A 17,701-nucleotide genomic window follows, 5' to 3' on the forward strand; every position below is an offset into this window, starting at 1 on the left:
ATTGCGGTGGCTGCTCTTGTTGCAGAGCATGGGCTCTAGGCGCTGGGGCTTCAGTAGTTGTGGCTCTCGGGCTTTAGCGTGCAGGCTCAGTAGTTGTGGTGCACGGGCTTAGTTGCTCCGTGGCATGTGGGATCTTCCCGGACCAGGGATCAAACCCGTGTCCCCTGCATTGGCAGGCGGATTCTTAACCACTATGCACCCAGGGAAGTCCTTGTGTGGGCTTTTTGATGCCTCCTCAGAATTGATTGACATGTAGAAGTGATGTATGTCATTGCATACATCTCATATTTCAATGGCCAAAATTAGTCAAGAGAGTCACCTAATTGAAGTAGTTTTTCATTCAATAGTGATCCCCAGAAATGTTTATCGTAGTATCTAAAGGATGAGTGAGAATTAGTGAGAAAAAGAGAAGAAGGAAGGAAGTGCCTTCCTGGTAGAACAGCACATTCAAAGACATGGGAAACAAAGAGACAATGGGGGCTTCCCTAGTGGTGCAATGGTTAAGAATCCGCTTGCCAGTGTAGGGGACGTGGGTTCGATCCCTGGTCCAGGAAGATCTCATATACCACGGAGCAACTAAGCCCATGCACCATAACTACTGAGCCTGCATGCCACAACTGCTGAAGCCCCTGTGCCCAGAGGCCATGCTCTGCAACAAGGGAAGCCACTGCAATGAGAAGCCCGTGCACCACAACGAAGTGTAGCCCCCGCTCGCCGCAATGAGAGAAAGCCCACATGCGGCAACGAAGACCCAACGCTGTCAAAAATAAATAAATAAAATAAATAAATCTATTAAAAAAAGAGAGAGAGATTCCCCGTCCCACTCCTGCTGAGAACCTGCCTTTGCTTCCTGCCCTCAGGTGTGTGAGAGGAGCATGTTTCTTTCCAATAAATACCAATACATCAAAAAAAAAAAAAAAAAGGAGAGAGAGAGAGAGAGACAATGGGGATATGGATTCAAAATTCTGACAGAAAAGGATTTTCAATCCAGACCACTATTTCCAGCCAAAATATTGATCAAGTGTGAGGAGCAAGTAAACACATATCAAAACATGGAAGGACTCAGAAATGTTATCTTTGATGCTCTTACGTTCTCAGAAATTTACTGCAGGATGCACTCCACAAAAACAGAGGGGTAAACAAAGAAAAAAAGAAGACATGAGACTGAGGAAACAGGGATTCCAGCTTAGGAAAGAGATGAAGAGAATTCCTGGGATGGTGCCAGGAGGAATACCCCAGCAAAAAGAACCCAGGAGGAAAACAGAGTGCTACCTATAGATTATCGGATGAATTTTATCATTTGGAAAGTTGGATTGAGATAAATTACCAGAACTTCTAAGAGAGACAGCTAAAGAAAAAAAGAAGGTAATTAACTCCAGGTGGAGAAATTATACATCATAATAATTACATTTCTTAATTGTATCCTTCAAAAGGAAATTACATTTTCATAAAATCAATAAAAAGAACGTGAGCCACCAAGACACCAGGTGAATGCATGTCTCATATTCAGTTGATGACTCAGTGGCACCACCTGATGGCGGGGAGGCATCTCAAACTCAACTGGCCCTGAACTGAACTCCCTGAATTTAACTTCTGCCCTTTCTGTTGTTCCATGCCCTTCCCATCTCAGATGCCTGAAAAGCAACCCACCAAAGTTTGAGGACTCCTAATGGCGCACGTGAAGATGCTCAGACCAATTTTGGGTTGACTCCGCCCACATTCTCCAACCTGACCAATCAGAGCAGTCCACTCCCCAGACCAGGAGATTGGTTTGGTTATGACATGTGATCCTAGCTGGGCCAATGAAATTCAGTACTAGGACTTCTGGTGGAACCCTGGGGTGACCGGATATCTTTTTCCAAGTTGCTACTGAGTGGGAATAATGGATCTGTAGTGCCAGGAAGAATCTCTGCCACCCAAAGGGGAGCTTGATGAGATGAAAGCCCAGCTGAGCCAAGGGACAGAGTTAGATTCCTGGTGACACTGGAGCTTCTTGATCCAGGTATGCCTGAAGTTAACCCAACTCCTAGATCCCTAGATTTTCAGCTACGGGAGTCAATTCATTCCTAACCACTGCCCCCACGCCAGTTTGAGTTGTTTTTAAGTTGGACTTAATTTTTTTTCCTGGAACTTTCAACTAAACAAATCCTGATTAATACAGCCCCTACTCAATGCCAGGCATTGCACTAAACAGTTGACATGACCAGCTCATTGAACCGTATGAGAGGGGAATATTTATGATTCCCATTTAAGTGATGAGGAAACTGAGGCTCACAGATGTCAATCCATCTGCCCAAGATCATCAGAGCCAGAATTCCAACCCACGTCTCTCTGACCCCAAATCCTGCTTCTCTGACCATGAGGAACAGTTGCCAGCTTTGGAGATTTAGAGACAAGAGCTATGGTATGGTAGGGGGTGGGGAGCAGGGCAACAGCCAGTTGGCAAAGGCCTGGGCTGCCTGAGCTTGCTTTCTTTTATTATTATTTGTTTTAATTGAAGTATAGTTTCTTTACAATGTTGTGTTTGTTTCAGATATACAGAAAAGTGATTTAGTTATCCATGCATATATATCTTTTCTTTCCAGATTCTTTTCTCTTATAGGTTATTACAAAATATGGAGTATAGTTCCCTGTGCTATATAGTAGGTCCTTGTTGGTTATTTATTCTACATATAGTAGTGTGTATATGTTTATCCCAAACTCCTAATTTATCCCTTCTCCCCTCTGCTTGAGCTTTCTTCAAAGTGCTCCAAGGAGTTACGGGAGGGTCATGAGTGGGGAAGGACAGGAGGAAGCATGCACTGCAGTGTGTGCGTTGGGATCAATAAAAATAATAACAAAAAGTAATAACTAAAAAAAAAAAAAAAGGAATAACTATCAAACCACAATGAGATGCCACTTCACGCCCACCAGGATGACTGTAATAAAAAAGGACGGAAGGGACTTCACTGGTGGCACAGTGGTTAAGAATCCTCCAGCAGGGGACACGAGTTCGATCCCTGGTCCGGGAAGATCCCACATGCCGCGGAGCAACTAAGCCCTTGCGCCACAACTACTGAGCCCGTGTGCCACAACTACTGAAGCCCGCGTGCCTATAACCTGTGCTGCACAAGAAGAGAAGCCACCGCAGTGAGAAGCCTGTGCACCGCAACAAAGAGGAGCCCTCGCTCCCCGCAACTAGAGAAAAGCCTGCGTGCAGCAACGAAGACCCAACACAGCCAAAAATAAATAAATAAATAATAAAATTTAAAAAGGATGGAAAATAACAAGTGTTAGCAGGATGTGGGGAAATCAGAACCCCTATATATTGCTGGTGGGAATGCAAAACAGGGCAATCACTTTGGAAAAGTTTGGCAGTTCCTCAAGACGTTCAGCAGAGAATTACCACATGACACCACAATTCCACTCCTAGATATATTCCCAATAGAAATAAAAATATATGTCCACATAAAAAAACCTGTATACAGGGACTTCCCTGGTGGTGCTGTGGATAAGACTCCACGCGCCCAGTGCAGGGGGCCCAGGTTCGATCCCTGATCAGGAAACTAGATCGCACATGCATGCCACAACTAAGGAGCCCGCCTGCTGCAACGAAGACCTGATGCAACCAAAAAACAAAACAAAACAACAACAACAACAAACCTGTACACAAAGGTTTATAGCATTTTTCAAGGTAGCCAAAAATAAAAGAAGAAAAAGAATAGAAACAAGCCAAGTGTCTGAGAATTCCTTGATGGTCCAGTGGTTAGGACTTCATGCTTTCACAGCAGGGGCCTGGGTTCGATCCCTGGTCAGGAACTAAGATCCTACATGCTGCACGACATGGCCAAAAAAAAAAAAAGTCTGACATTTATCAAGTGGTTAGCTCTGGGCCGAGCAATGTGTTAGCTCTTTACACCAATGATTGCCTTCATACTCCCAAGATCACTGTGAGAACGAAAAAGACTTCCATGACTTCATTTTACAGATGAGTAGGCTGAGGTCAGAGAGGTTAAGTAAGTCACACAGCAAGATGGTGAACAGATATCACAGGCCTGATATTTGAGGTCCACCAGATCTGCCCTTGCCCCACCCCCAGCTTCACCTCCCACTCCTGCTATTTCCTCCCCCTAAGCCATAACTCTGCCCTACTGGCCTGATTTCTGTTTCTTTTACCCACACATTCTTTTCAGCCTCCACACTTTTGTTTTTGTTTTTGTTTTTGCGATATGCGGGCCTCTCACTGTTGTGGCCTCTCCCGTTGCGGAGCACAGGCTCCGGACGCGCAGGCTTAGTGGCCATGGCTCACGGGCCCAGCTGCTCCGCGGCATGTGGGATCTTCCCGGACTGGGGCACGAACCTGTGTTCCCTGCATCGGCAGGCGGACTCTCAACCACTGCGCCACCAGAGAAGCCCAGCCTCCACACTTTTGCATGTGCTGATTCAATCTCTCTGCCCAGTTGTTCTTTCCCCTCCCCTCCCTATCTAGTCTGTGAAATGAATGTCTAAGTGTGAGGGGGAAGAGAGAGAGAGAGGAAGAGAGAGGAGGATCTGACTCCAAGTTTCCAAACCTCACTTGGAAGTGAGGGATGCAGGGAGGGGGGCACCAAGAGGGCTGCTTGGTGGGAAAGATCAGGGCCTGCCTCCTCTGCCTTCTGAGGACTTGGTCTGCCAACCATGTCTCCAGCTTTTGGAGCCCTTGGCCTGGGTTTAACCCAAGTTGTATCTGGGGACATCTGTGCAGGAAGATGAGGTCAGATTTTCCCCTGGGCAGTTCACCAGGCCCGGAGTGAGCAGGGGAGAAAAGCATGGCTCTGCCCAATTTCTGCCCAGCACCTGGGGACAAGGTGATTCCCCCCCCCGCCACGAAGCCCCTCACTCTCCCAACTCAAAGCCTCTTCTCGGAGCCTTTTAGAATTTTTAATAAGTACATTAATACAATAGTATTATTCACTCATAAAAAGAAATGAAGTCCTACTGCCTGCTACAACCTGGAAGAACCTCAAAACATTATGCTAAGTGAAAGAAGTCTGGTGCAAAAGGCCACATATTGTATGATTCCATTTATATGACGTATCCAGAATAGAGAAACCCATAGAGACAGAGTGCAGATCAGTGGTTGCCTCGGGCTGGGGGATGGCGATGGGGAACAACTGTTTAATGGGTGTGGGGTTTCCTTTTGGGGTGATGAAAATGTTGTGAAACTAGATAGAGGTGGTGGTTGAATACCATTGTGAATGTCCTCAATGCTACTGAATTGTTCCTTTAAGAGGATTAATTTTATGTTACGTGACTATCACCTCCATTTTTTTTTTTTTTTTTTGGCTGCGCAGCGCAGCCTGCAGGATCTCAGTTCCCTAATCAGGGATTGAGCCCAGGCCACTGCGGTGAAAGCACTGAGTCCGGACTTTCCTGGTGGCACGGTGGTTAACATCCGCCTACCAACGCAGGGGAAATGGGTTCAAGCCCTGATCCAGGAAGATGCCACATGCCTCGGAGCAACTAAGCCCATGCGCCACAACTACTGAGCCTGCGCTCTAGAGCCCACGAGCCACAACTACTGAGTCCACGTGCCACAACTACAGAAGCCCGCGTACCTAGAGCCCGTGCTCTGTGACAAGAGAAGCCACTGCAGTGAAGAGTAGCCCCCGCTGGCTGCCACTACAGAAAGCCCACACACAGCAATGAAGACCCAACACAGCCAAAAATAAATTAACAAATAAATTTGTTAAAAAAACAAAAAGAAAAGCTCTGAGTCCTAACCACTAGACCACCAGGGAACTCCCTCAATTAAAAAAAAAAAAAAAGGAAGTACAGTAAGCTAGGCCTTTGCTCATGCTGATTCCTCTTCCAGGAACACCCTTCCCTCTGCCTTCCTGTTATTCTGACCTCAGCTCACTTCACCTCCACAAAGAGCCCTTGCCTGCTCTTGGATCTAAAATGGTCCCCAGGACTTCCCTGGTGGCGCAGTGGTTAAGAATCTGCCTGCCAATGCAGGGGACACAGGTTCGATCCCTGATCCGGGAAGATCCCACATGCCGTGGAGCAACTAAGCCCATGTGCCACAAAGACTGAGCCTGCGCTCTAGGGCCCGTGAGCCACAACTACTGAGCCTGCGTGCTGCAACTACTGAAGCCTGCGCACCTAGAGCCTGTGCTCTGCAACAAGAGAAGCCACCGCAAGGAGAAGCCCGCGCACCACAACGAAGAGTAGTCCCCGCTCACCGCAATTAGAGAAAGCCCCCGCACAGCAACGAAGACCCAATGCAGCCAAAAATCAATATATAAGTAAATAAAATTTTAAAAATAAATAAATAATAAAAACATTAAAAAAAATAAAGTGGTCCCCATTCCGGGAATTCCCTGGTGGTCCAGTGCACACTTTCACTGCCAAGGGCGCAGGTTCAATCCCTGGTTGGGGCCCATAAGCTGCGCGGCCAAAAAAAATAAAATAAAATAAACTCCCCATTCACTCCCGTAACACAACATTATATTTTATTTGTTTATAGTACATGTCACTATGTGGAATTCTCTTAATAACTTGTGTATGATTTTTTTTTCTCCCCCACAAAAACGTGAGCATCTTATGGGCAGAGGACCATGGTGTTCCCATTTTTAGATGAGGAAATGGAGGTTCAGGGAAGTTTAGAAACTGAAAGTCGCCCTGCCACCTGTCTCCTCTGAAATCCATGCTCCTGGCACTGCAGCTAGAGATTTCAAGCTCAGATACTGTGAGAGGCCAGGCTGGCAATAGAAATGTCCAAAGCCTCCTGGTGCCGTGGCCTGGGAGCATATGTCTTCTCAAGGACCTCTCAGGCTGTAAAATTACCTTTTTTTAAAAAAATTTTAATTTAATTTATTTTTTTGGCTGTGTTGGGTCTTTGTTGCTGCCTGCAGGCTTTCTCTAGTTGCAGAGAGCAGGGGGCTACTCTTCGTTGTGGTGCGTGAGCTTCTCATTATGGTGACTTCTCTTGTTGCAGAGCACAGGCTCTAGGCACGCGGGCTTCAGTAGTCGTGGCGCATGGGCTTAGTTGCTCCGCGGCATGTGGGATCTTCCTGGACCAGGGAACAAGCCTGTGTCCCCTGCATTGGCAGGCGGATTCTTAACTACTGCGCCACCAGGGAAGTCCCTAATTTTTATTTTATATTGGAGCATAGTTGATTTACAATGTGGTGTTAGTTTCAGGTGTACAGCAAAGTGAATCAGTAATACATATACATAAATCTACTCTTTTTCAGATTCTTTTCCCATATAGGTTATTACAGAACACTGAGTAGAGTTCCCTGTGCTATACAGTAGGTCCTTGTTGATTATCTATTTTATATAGAGTAGTGTGTGTATGTTAATCCCAAACTCCTAGTTTATCCCTCCCCCCACCTTTTTTTTGGATTAATAAACTCTATTTTTTAGAGCAGTTTTAGGTTCACAGCAAATTGAGCAGGAAGTACAGAGATGTTCCATATACTCCCCGTGCCCCACTCCCAACCTCTCCCACTATGGACACCCCACACCACAGTAGTGTATTTAGTACCACTGATGAACCTACATGAACACATCATTATCACCCAAAGTCCATAGGTCCATAGTGGCTCCCCCCCCCCCACCCCCTCCCCCTGGCACTTCGAGACTGCGAGGCATGCCAGGATCTTATTTTCCGGACCAGGGATTGAAACTGTGCCCCCTGCAGTGGAAGCACGGTCTTAACCACTGGACCACGTGGAGTCCCGAAAGTCCATAGATTTTTTACATTGAGGTTCACTCTCTGTGTTACACATTCTTTGGGTTTGGACAAATGTATAATGACATGTATCTACCATTACTGTATGATACAGAATAGTTTCACTGCCCTAAAAATCCCCTGTTCTCTGCCTATTCATCCCTCCCTCCTCCATAATCCCTCTCAACCACCGATCTTTTTACTGTCCCCATAGTTTTGCCTTTTCCAGAATGTCACATGGTTGGAACTATACATCATGTAGCCTTTTCACATTGGCTTCTTTCACTTGGGAATATGCATTTAAGCTTCCTTCATGTCTTTTCATGGCTTGATAGCTCATCTCTTTTTGAGCTAATAGTCCATTGTCTGGATGTACCAGTTTATTTATCCATTCACCTACTGAAGGACATCTTGGTGGCTTCCAAGTTTTGACAATTATGGAGAAAGCTGCTAGTAACATCCACGTGCAGGTTTTTGTTTGGACAACACTCTATTCTTGAGAAGCAAGTCTCGAAGTCCAGCTCCTTCCCTCAAGGAGGGGGGAACTTAGCTCTCCCCTTTAGAGGGAGTTTCCAAGAATTTTTGGACAAAGATTAAGGCCACCTAGGTGATTAATAAATATTTGGGAGGAGAAACTTTGAGGCTATGTGAATGTCGTCTTTCTCCTTAAAGTTTTACCCATTAATTTTCTCATTAATCAGTGGGTTCTACCTGCAACAATGACCACAGTGGTATTCTAACAGTGATTTTCTATTTTCATCATTCATTATACTTTTTTTTTTTTGGCTACATCATGCAGCTTGTGGGATCTTAGTTCCTTGACCAGGGATCGAACTCGTTCCCCCTGCAGTAGAAGTGCAGAGTCCTAACCACTGGACTGCCAGGGAATCCCTCATTATACTTTTATTCATTGGAATTCTTCTGTCAGGAAGATTTGTTCCTTCTCCCTCAGTTTAAATAGATTCATTCATGTATTTAAATCGGCATGGATTTGTGGACATTTATTCTATTCTTTGGGTTATAATCCAATTCTATCGCTATTTATTTTGTTCAAATTGTTCCAGCTTTGGCCAGTGGGAGTTCTTTCAGACTGGCTCTGGTGTCTTTTTGGCATTTTTTTTTTTTAAAGCACTCTGTCTAGAAGATGCTCCAGGGTCCTTGTGCAGTTTTTCTGCCCCAGCCCTAAAAGTGGTCGTTTCTCCAAGAAGCCCTGGTTCCTCATACTGGAAAATGGTATTTAGAAACCAAGATCTGGGTGCTGAGTGTACTCATTGCTACTGGGGTGTCATTGCTCTGAGCCCTCGGCAGGCAGAGCTGGGAAATGTGTGTGTACTAACCCGTGTGTACACTCACATCCATATTTACTTTCATATCTAACTGTTAAAATAAACACTTCATAATGGTAACCCCATCCGGCACCACACTGCTTATTTGTAACTTCATTCTCCAACAGTATGAAAACTGGTTGTCAGTATCTACAACATATGTACTTATTTGTTCAGGGCTAGTACATAGCAGTTCCAGAATTAACCCGTACCCCTGTGAGAAACAAATATACCGACCAGACTAGTGTTTCTGTACCGTTAGGACAGATGTTTGAATGGGAAACCTTTGAGCCAAGTAACCGAATCTTGAGGTTGTGAGCCGGAGTTCGCCCTACGACCTCCAGTTTGAGACAACCCCCCACCATCCCCCCCACCCCCCCCCCCCGAAACCATGAATGCTCTGGTCTCTGGCTGTGGGAAAGTTGTCAGTTCGCACCTCCCTGCAGCCACATTCATGCCTCAGGACTGGTCAGAGGGAGATGGAGAGGGGGGGAATGGGAAGTCCTGCTGCAGCCCTCTGCCTCTGGATGGGTGGAGGTGTGAGGGTACTGTGGGAGGCATTTTGCTCTTTCAGAGATGAGGATACAGCTCAGTGAGAGTGGGCACAGGTTGGGTGGGGCGGCCCCTATGGGTGAGGGCCCTGGCAGCAGAACCTGCCGGGCAGGTGTGCCGGCCCAGACATGCATCAGGCGGCGGGCTGTGGCAGGAGCTCGGAGGCCAGGGGTGCCCTTCCCCTGGGAAAGAGACCAGGCATGGCTGGGGGGCAGGGGGTGGAGGCAGGTTGGGGTGCTAGTGGTGCCTGGGGTTGATGGGCCCTGAGTTGAACCCCTTCCTAATTCCTCCTCTGGGATACAGTGGTGACCAATAGCACCTGAGCTAACATTGACTGAACTCTCACCTGTGTCTCACAGCTCTGTTCCACTCCTTCCTCCTCAACAGCATCCCTCGGAGTGGGAACTGTCGTTATCCATTTTACAAAAGAGGCCGCCAACGCTCAGAGTGGGTGTCACTTGCCCAGAGTCCTAGATTACAAAGTAGCTAAGCCCAGCTCCACACTCCAAGCTCTTAACCTTTACTCAGTGACTGGGCAGAGGGACAGACAGGGTCCCTGGCTTCCTGGAGCTGGGAGTCTAGGGCAGAGACCCACAGTATGCCAGATGAATAAGTAAACATTCAAGGTAATTTCAGATGGTGCCAACTGCCGTGTGAGCTTGGGGAGGAGGGGGACGCAGCAGGGAAGGCCTCTCTGTGGAGGTGACCGGCTGGAAGGGCTGGAAGAAGGGTGTTCCAGGCAGGCTGATCCCCAAGTGCCAAGGTCTTGAAGTGTGTGAGGAACTGGGGGGAAGTCAGTGGGGCTGGAAGGGAGTATGACGGAGGAATAGCAGAGATGTAAGGAGGAAAGACTGTGCAAGGCCTTGTGGGTTTTGAAGGCCTTGTAGTTGAGGTTTGGACTTGAACTCTGAGCCACATATGGAGCCATGGGAGGGTCTAGAGCAGGAGAGGGCTGTGATCTTGTGTACGAGGTGGCATGAGTTGGGGGTGCTGGGCCTGAGACCCGTGGCAGGAAGAGCCCCCCTCCACCCTGCGGGGCCTGTGGGAGGTGAGATCGCCGCCTGGGAGGTGAGAAGCAGCCACTTTCCCACCCTGGGGTGTGGCTTCCCCTTTGCAGAATGGGGTCATTTATGGATCACATGATGTGTGCCAGGCATGGCCCTGCCGCGTCTGGGGAATCTTCAGGGCTCATCCCAGCGGGCTTGGTCGCAGGAGGCTGTGGAGCTCTGGCACCCAAACCTTAAGGCGCCCCCCCTTCGCGGGCCCCGCTGGCTGCGCTGTCCCTGTGTGGGACCTGTCGGAGCAGGCAGGAGTGGTTGTATTTGGAGCCCCAGGGATTCCCTAAGAGGCTACACGGGGATGCGACCCGGCCTGGGTGTCCCACGCGGTCCCTCCCCTGGGGGCACCCTTCCGATCCATCCCCAACCTCTGGCTCATGGTCCCTGGGACGCCCTCACCCCACCCGTGACCCGCAAAGCCTGAGGCAGCAGGTGCAAAGGGCACAGTCCTGGTGAAGGTCGTGGCAGCCAGGCCCAGCCCCCCTTCCCGGCTGTGGCCTCTGGTAGGAGGGAGCTTCCCAGCCTGGAGGCTCCTGGGAACTGGGGGTGTGGGCTGCGGGGCCAGCTGGGACTGGCCCGTCGGAGGAGCGGAGGCCTGGGAGAGACGTGGGAGAGGCACAGAGAAAGGCGGAGAAGCGACTGAGAGAGACACACAGAGACAGGGAGAAATAGAGACGGAGAGACCCTGAGAGAACAGAAGAGAGACACACAGAGAGAAAGTGAGGGAGACAGTCATTCATTCATTCACTCAGCGGCTGCTTACTGGGCACAGGCTGTGTCCAGGCAGTGCCCACGACAGAACGCAAATTCCTACCCCTGTGGGGCTGACTGGTGGGAACACAGTCCAGAAACATGACAACCGAGTAAATCACTTTGTCGGGAGTGATAAGGGTGAGAGAGACGGGGTGGGGGAAGCGGGAGAACCAGGGGGACTTACGAGCCAGATTCTCCTTATCTGGGGAGGAAAAGGTTCCCACCAGAATCTTGACCGCGCCTGCCCCTCCCCCACTCGCCCCAGACGGGGGGTGGGAGCGGGGAAATGGGGTGGGGCCTGAGCCCGGAGGCCGACGGGACCTAGCTGCTGGGGGGAGGGGATTGAGGCTACCGCTGCCGAAGACCCCTCCTAACCTGGGTTGCCAGGGTCCCTCCGCCGGCGGGACGTCCTTGGGGTGCAGCCCAGGAGGTTCAGTTGGAAGGTAGGTGGAATACAGGGAGGGACCAGTGCCCAGAGGACAGAGAGGACCCCTTTACTTCGGTGGGCGGGGGGAGAGGCTGAAGAACCCTCCCCTTCTCATGTCTCCGGGTCCTCCCACCGCGACCGAGCGTCCCTGGGAGAGAAGCCCAGGCCCGGAGGGGGAAGCTGAGGGCTCGCCTGTGCCAGTCGCCACCAGGGCGCGTTCCGGTGCCGCGGCGGGTGGCACAGGCTGGCAGACACGGGCTGGGAGCCTGGGCCCCAAGGGGAGGGGGCAATTGCTTGCGACCGCGGGCACTCGACTTGCGGGCCCGCCCCCTCGCCTGTCAGCTCCAGTCCCGCCCCCCGAACAGAGGCAGCTCACTCAGCTCCAGGCCGCTCGACTGCTGAGCGCACACCACCTGGGCACAGGGGTGAGTGTACAGCACCGGGTCCTTTCGCGCGCGGGGCTCAGCCTGGCCCAGAGGGTGTTGCCCTTGTCACTACCCTTGTCCCCTTGCTTGGGTTCCTCGGCCTTTCCCGAAGGCCTCGCGGGAGAGGAAAACCGGCGACTTCGGGACTGGATGCGGGACCCGGGATGTGGGTGTTTGTGGGGCGCCCGGAATCCCCTGGCCTCGCTCCCTCCCAGCCACGCCACTGCAAGTTTCACTACCTCACTCGTGCCTCCAGGCAAGACGAGGCGAGGCGGGCGGTGCACAGGGTGTGAGCCTCTGTGCAGTGTTCCCAGCAGAGCGAATGTAACCTGTATCTGCGTGTATCTGATGCCCCCTTCCCCCACAGCGTGGCTGAGTCCGTGACTCCCTGTGAGTCCGTATTTGCGCCTGGTTCCCTGTGTGCAGCTGAAGCTGTCTGGGGTGCATTTGTTTCTGCCATGTCCAACTAAGTCCGTTCCCCTCCCTAGGCCTTGGTTTTCTCATCTGTTAAGTGGGACTCCCGTGATTGTGTAACTGTTTCTGCGTGGATGTGTTTGTGTGGGAGCGTGAAAACCTTTGTGCCTGCTTCTATGCAGGGTACTTTGAGCGTCAGCTTCCTCGTCTGTAAATTGGGGACGAGGGGATGATAGCATGCAGTCACAGGTGGGAGGTATTATTATACTTTAATGACATATATGCCCTTCTGCAAGAGTCTGTGAGATGTGGATCCTGTCTGCTGCCCTCAGGCTCTGTCGCTGCAAAATGCGTGGATGGGCTCAGCTTTCTCCCTGGGGTTTTGTGGCGGATGAAGGGGGGTTCGCAGAAAAAAGTCCTGTGTGCAGCGAGGTGTGAAGATTGTGGGGCTCTGGGTTCCAGGCTGGGTGTGGGTGGAGTTTGTGAAATTGTGGCCTGTGAGACTAGGCATAAGATCCCGTCTGCGTGTGGCGGAATTTGTATCTCTTTGCCTGTGTCTCTCTGTCCGTGTGTGAATGGGCGTTCGTGTTTCCCTGATGGGGTGTAACTGTGCATTTTGCCCTAGTTTGTGCCTATCTGTGCACATGTCCTTGTCGGCGTGTCACTGTATTTGTGTGTCCCTTTCTCTGTGTGGCTATTTCTGTCTGTTTATGATTAATATGCCTCTGGACATCCCTGCTTGTGTGTGAATTATTAGTGTACCTTTCCTGTGGGACTTGTGTTACCCTGTCCCCTTGTGATGTCATTTGTGTGTCTTTGTGTCGGCCTGTCTCCATGGACACCCCCCTGCCATCCCAAACTCCCTCTGGGCCCCGTAGTGCGTGTGGGGTAGGGAGTAGGGGGTTAGGGCCCCCTTCGCAGGTGAGGCCCCGCCCGTGCCCGCCTCCGCAGGCCGCGGGGATGGTGCGCGCCAGGCCTGACATTGCACCCAACCTCTCTGCAGTCTTGGGGCGGGCAGCCCATGGAGCCGGGGCTGCTGCGGCCAGCGCCAGTGAGCGAGGTCATCGTCCTGCATTACAACTACACCGGGAAGCTCCGCGGTGCGCGCTACCAGCCCGGCGCGGGGCTGCGCGCCGACGCCGTCGTGTGCCTGGCCGTGTGCGCGCTCATCGTACTCGAGAACTTGGCCGTGCTGATCGTGCTCGGACGCCACCCGCGCTTCCATGCGCCCATGTTCCTGCTCCTGGGTAGCCTCACGCTGTCCGACCTGTTGGCGGGCGCCGCCTATGCAGCCAACATCCTGTTGTCGGGGCCTCTCACGCTGCGCCTGTCGCCCGCGCTCTGGTTCGCTCGTGAGGGTGGCGTCTTCGTGGCGCTCGCCGCGTCCGTGCTGAGCCTCTTGGCCATCGCGCTCGAGCGCCTCCTCACCATGGAGCGCCGGGGACCCGGACCCGCTCCCGCAGCTCGTCGGGGGCGCACGCTGGCGCTGGCGGCCGCGGCCTGGGGCGTGTCGCTGCTCCTCGGGCTACTGCCCGCGCTCGGCTGGAATTGTCTCGGCCATCTGGACGCCTGCTCCACGGTCCTGCCGCTCTATGCTAAGGCCTACGTGCTCTTCTGCGTGCTCGCCTTTGTTGGCATCCTGGCTGCCATCTGCGCACTCTACGCGCGGATCTACTGCCAAGTGCGCTCCAAAGCGCGGCGCCTGGGGGCCCACCCCGGGACTGGCGAGGGCGCCTCGACCCGCGCACGCCACACGCCGCGCTCGTTGGCTCTGTTGCGCACGCTCAGCGTGGTGCTCCTGGCCTTCGTGGCTTGTTGGGGACCACTCTTCCTGCTGCTCTTGCTGGACGTGGCGTGCCCGGCGCGCGCCTGCCCTGTGCTCCTGCAGGCGGACCCCTTCCTGGGCCTGGCCATGGCCAACTCGCTTCTGAACCCCATCATCTACACGTTGACCAACCGCGACATGCGCCAAGCGCTCCTGCGCCTTCTCTGCTGCGGCCGCCGCTGGTGCAGCCTAGGCCCGGGTGCCTCCCAGCCGTCGGGGAGCCCCCCTGGGGCTTCGGGCGGCCTGCAGCGCTGGCTGCCTCATGGCCTGGATGGCAGCTCCAGCCACTCCGAGCGCTCGTCACCCCAGCGGGACAGGCTGGACACCAGAGGCTCGACAGGCAGCCCTGGCGCGCTCACAGCCGCCTGGACCCTGGTACCCCCTCCAGCCGCAGACTGACGCCCTTTGGTCCGCCACTGGCCTCCCTAAGAGCTCTTTCGCAGACTTTCTTGCTAAATTAAGGAATTTATAGGAAAAGCAGCTGAAGATGGTGGAGGCAGAAAAGACGCAGAAGAATGTATTTTATTGACGCTAAACCCCACAGCAATGAACAAAACAGACAAAAATCCCTTCCCTTGCGGGATTGATGTTCTGGTGGCGGACATAGACAATAACGGAATGAAGAGGTATGGAGATAATTCCAGTGACGATACAGTGATGCGATGGTGGTCAGGGGATGCCTCTCTGCAGAGGTGGTAACGTGTGACGTGAGATGGACTGTCCCGGGAACTTCTGAAGGAAGATCATTTCGGGGTGAGGCTGCAAAGGCCCTGAGCCTAGAATATGCCTGTGTGTTCTCTGAAAAGCACATAAGTCAATGTGGCTGGAGCGGAGGATGGAGAGGGAGAGTGGGAGGAAACAAAGGCAGGGGAATAATGGGACAGATGGGGCAGGGACTTATGAGCCCAGGGGAGGACTTTCTTTTGCTCTGAGTGAAGTGGGTTCATGGAGCGTTCTAGGCAGAGGAGGGACTTAATCTGGCTCACGTGTTTACAGATGCCTCTGGTCTCTGTGGAGGGTGAAGCTAGGAGAACAAGGTGATGGAGACTGCACTGGCCTAGGGGAGTGATGATAAGGAATCGGACCGTGTGGATTCTCCATGGATTTGGGAGGTATTGGACAGAATTCCGGAGGAAATTGGGCGTGGGGGAGAAAGGAGTCAAGGACAGCTCTTCACTCGAGAGGAGAGACCAAAGACAGGGCACCCTAAAAGTTTACTCTAGGAGACTCAGCCAATTCCTATCTGAAACAAGATTTCTTTGAATGTGGTGTCAGATCTTTCATAAAGAATAAAAATACAATCAAATAATAAAAGTGATTACAGTTTATTGTGCCTGGATAGTCGCCCCATAGTGCTAGGCCCAGGACAGGCCTTTTTCTCACCCTTACTGCAACCTTTCAAGGTAGGTTTCCTCACCCCCATTTGACAGATGAGGAAACTCCAAGAACAAAGTACCTTGTCCCAGTGTCTGAGCCAGGATACAAGACCAGGTGGTCCAGGCTCCAAGGTCCGAGGAGGCGCAGGCTTGATGTCTGGTCCCTCTGGAGGGGTCTGTTAAGGCCAAGCAGACACTCCCTCCTTCAGGGGTCTACATTTTCGGCCAGGGGCGATCCTAGGGCCCCGTTTGTGCCCATAAAAGGCTCCAGGAGCGGAGGCCGCGTCTGCCAGCTGTCCCTGGCCCCCAGGTGTCCCCAGGCGTATTCCTAACCTCTGTGCGGAGGGGCTGGCGGGAGAGGGGTGGGGTGGGTGTGGGGAAAGGATTGGGGGCTTCGGGCTCAGATTGCGGCACGCCACCTGCCGGGAAACATCGGAACTGCAGGCAGCCGTAAGTAAAGATCGCGGTGTGTTTTGGGGCGTGGAGCGGGGGCTGACCCCTGCAGACCGTACGCACGGGGAAACAACCTACTTCCTGGAACACAAACACACTCAAACCTGGGGTCGCCTCCCAGGGCACTTCGAGAACTGGACCCAATCTCCCACCTGGCCTGGTTCCCCTATCCCCAGGCTCCTGTTATCTTCCGGGGCAACCTGAGACACCCCACCCCATTGTTCAGTTGTGTGATAGTGTGATGGCAGACGAGTTATTCACTTGTTCACATCTTACAAAATTCAAAAAGCACCAGTTCCCCCTCCTGGATGCATACACTATTGGGAAACTTCCAGAGCTATTCTGTGGATAAATGAGCTGAAATGTAAATACACCTCTCTCGTTTTACACGTTAGCACTGCTCTCCACCTTGCTTTGATCACTTAATAGTATATCTTGGAAATTGTTGCACATCTAGATTTTGTACTGTGTTAATTGGCTCTGGCTGCCATAACAAATACCATAGCCTAGGTGGCTTAAACAGCCAAAATTTATTTCTCACACTTCGGGAGGCTGGAAGTCCAAGATCAAGGTGTCAGCATGGTTGGGTTCTGGTGAGTGCTCTCTTCCTGGCTTGTAGACAGCTGCCTTCTGCTGTGTCCTCACATGGTGGAGAAAGAGAGCACGCTCTCTGGTGTCTCTGATAAGGGCACTCATGCCATCACGAGGGCCCCACCCTCAAGTCCTCATCTAAACCTAATTACCTTCCTAAATCCCCATCTCCAAATACCATCACCTTGGGGGTTAGGGCTTCAAAATATGATGATGGGGGGGGGGTCACAATTCAGTCCATAGTACTTTTTTCTTTTTTTTCCACATTAAAAAAAATCGAAGTAAACATGTCTTGCTTCTTTTCACTGGCTGCATGGTATTTCACAGCATAGACATACCACCACTTATACCAGGGCCCTAGGGAGGGACACGTGTTGAGCCCAACACCTTGCCTTTATACACAGTGTGGCAATAAACATCTGTGTACATACATCCTCCTGCACCAGTGCCAGTGTACCTTGGATAAATTTCTACATGTGGCACTGCTGGGTCACAGGTCTTGTAGATGTTACTTTGAGATACTGGAGGTTTCTTTCGGCCTGTGGAGGAGGGTGCGGGTTTCCTCACAGTCTCAGTCACTCCCTGTACAGTATTTGCCGGCTATGCTATTGCGCCCCCTCTGGAGCTACCCAGAACTGCAGCTTCACGCAACTGGAATGGGAGGAGGGGGGAGGAACCCCACTCCAGCCTCGGACACCGGATTAATCCCAGACCCTGAGCAGGGAGGCTGAATCTTCCAGGTTCACCCCGGAAGCGGGCGGAATCCTTTCTTAGACCAACATCTGTTCAGCCTAGTGTTTCATATA

The 17,701-nt window shown here is 51.7% G+C and overlaps 1 protein-coding gene across 8 annotated transcripts; it reads left to right on the forward strand.

Annotated features, from left to right (window-relative positions):
• Positions 1–1,868: 1,868 nt before the first annotated feature.
• Positions 1,869–15,793, forward strand: S1PR5 (sphingosine-1-phosphate receptor 5). 8 transcript variants are annotated; one of them, XM_027085188.1, is made up of 3 exons: positions 8,642–11,827; positions 12,177–12,236; positions 13,654–15,793. In XM_027085188.1, the coding sequence occupies exon 3, from the start codon at positions 13,672–13,674 to the stop codon at positions 14,872–14,874; it is 1,203 nt and encodes a 400-aa protein (XP_026940989.1). In that variant the 5' UTR covers positions 8,642–11,827; positions 12,177–12,236; positions 13,654–13,671; the 3' UTR covers positions 14,875–15,793. The 8 variants fall into 8 exon arrangements, with proteins under 8 accessions (XP_026940993.1, XP_026940989.1, XP_026940987.1 ...); XM_027085193.1 differs by having other exon boundaries at positions 11,309–11,350; positions 11,927–12,236; XM_027085190.1 differs by having other exon boundaries at positions 11,332–11,350.
• Positions 15,794–17,701: the final 1,908 nt, after the last annotated feature.

This window comes from Aethalodelphis obliquidens, unplaced genomic scaffold, assembly GCF_003676395.1.
Source record: "Aethalodelphis obliquidens isolate GAN/ISIS:26980383/991018 unplaced genomic scaffold, ASM367639v1 scaffold53, whole genome shotgun sequence".
In the NCBI taxonomy this organism is placed as follows: Eukaryota; Metazoa; Chordata; class Mammalia; order Artiodactyla; family Delphinidae; genus Aethalodelphis; species Aethalodelphis obliquidens.

Excerpts from the sequence above, each read along its gene's own strand:
- S1PR5 (XM_027085186.1), top strand. The coding sequence starts at position 11,925 with ATGTCTCCGGGTCCTCCCACCGCGACCGAGCGTCCCTGGGAGAGAAGC. Across the intron at positions 12,237-13,653 it reads CACACCACCTGGGCACAGGG|TCTTGGGGCGGGCAGCCCAT; the intron begins GTGAGTGTACAG and ends ACCTCTCTGCAG.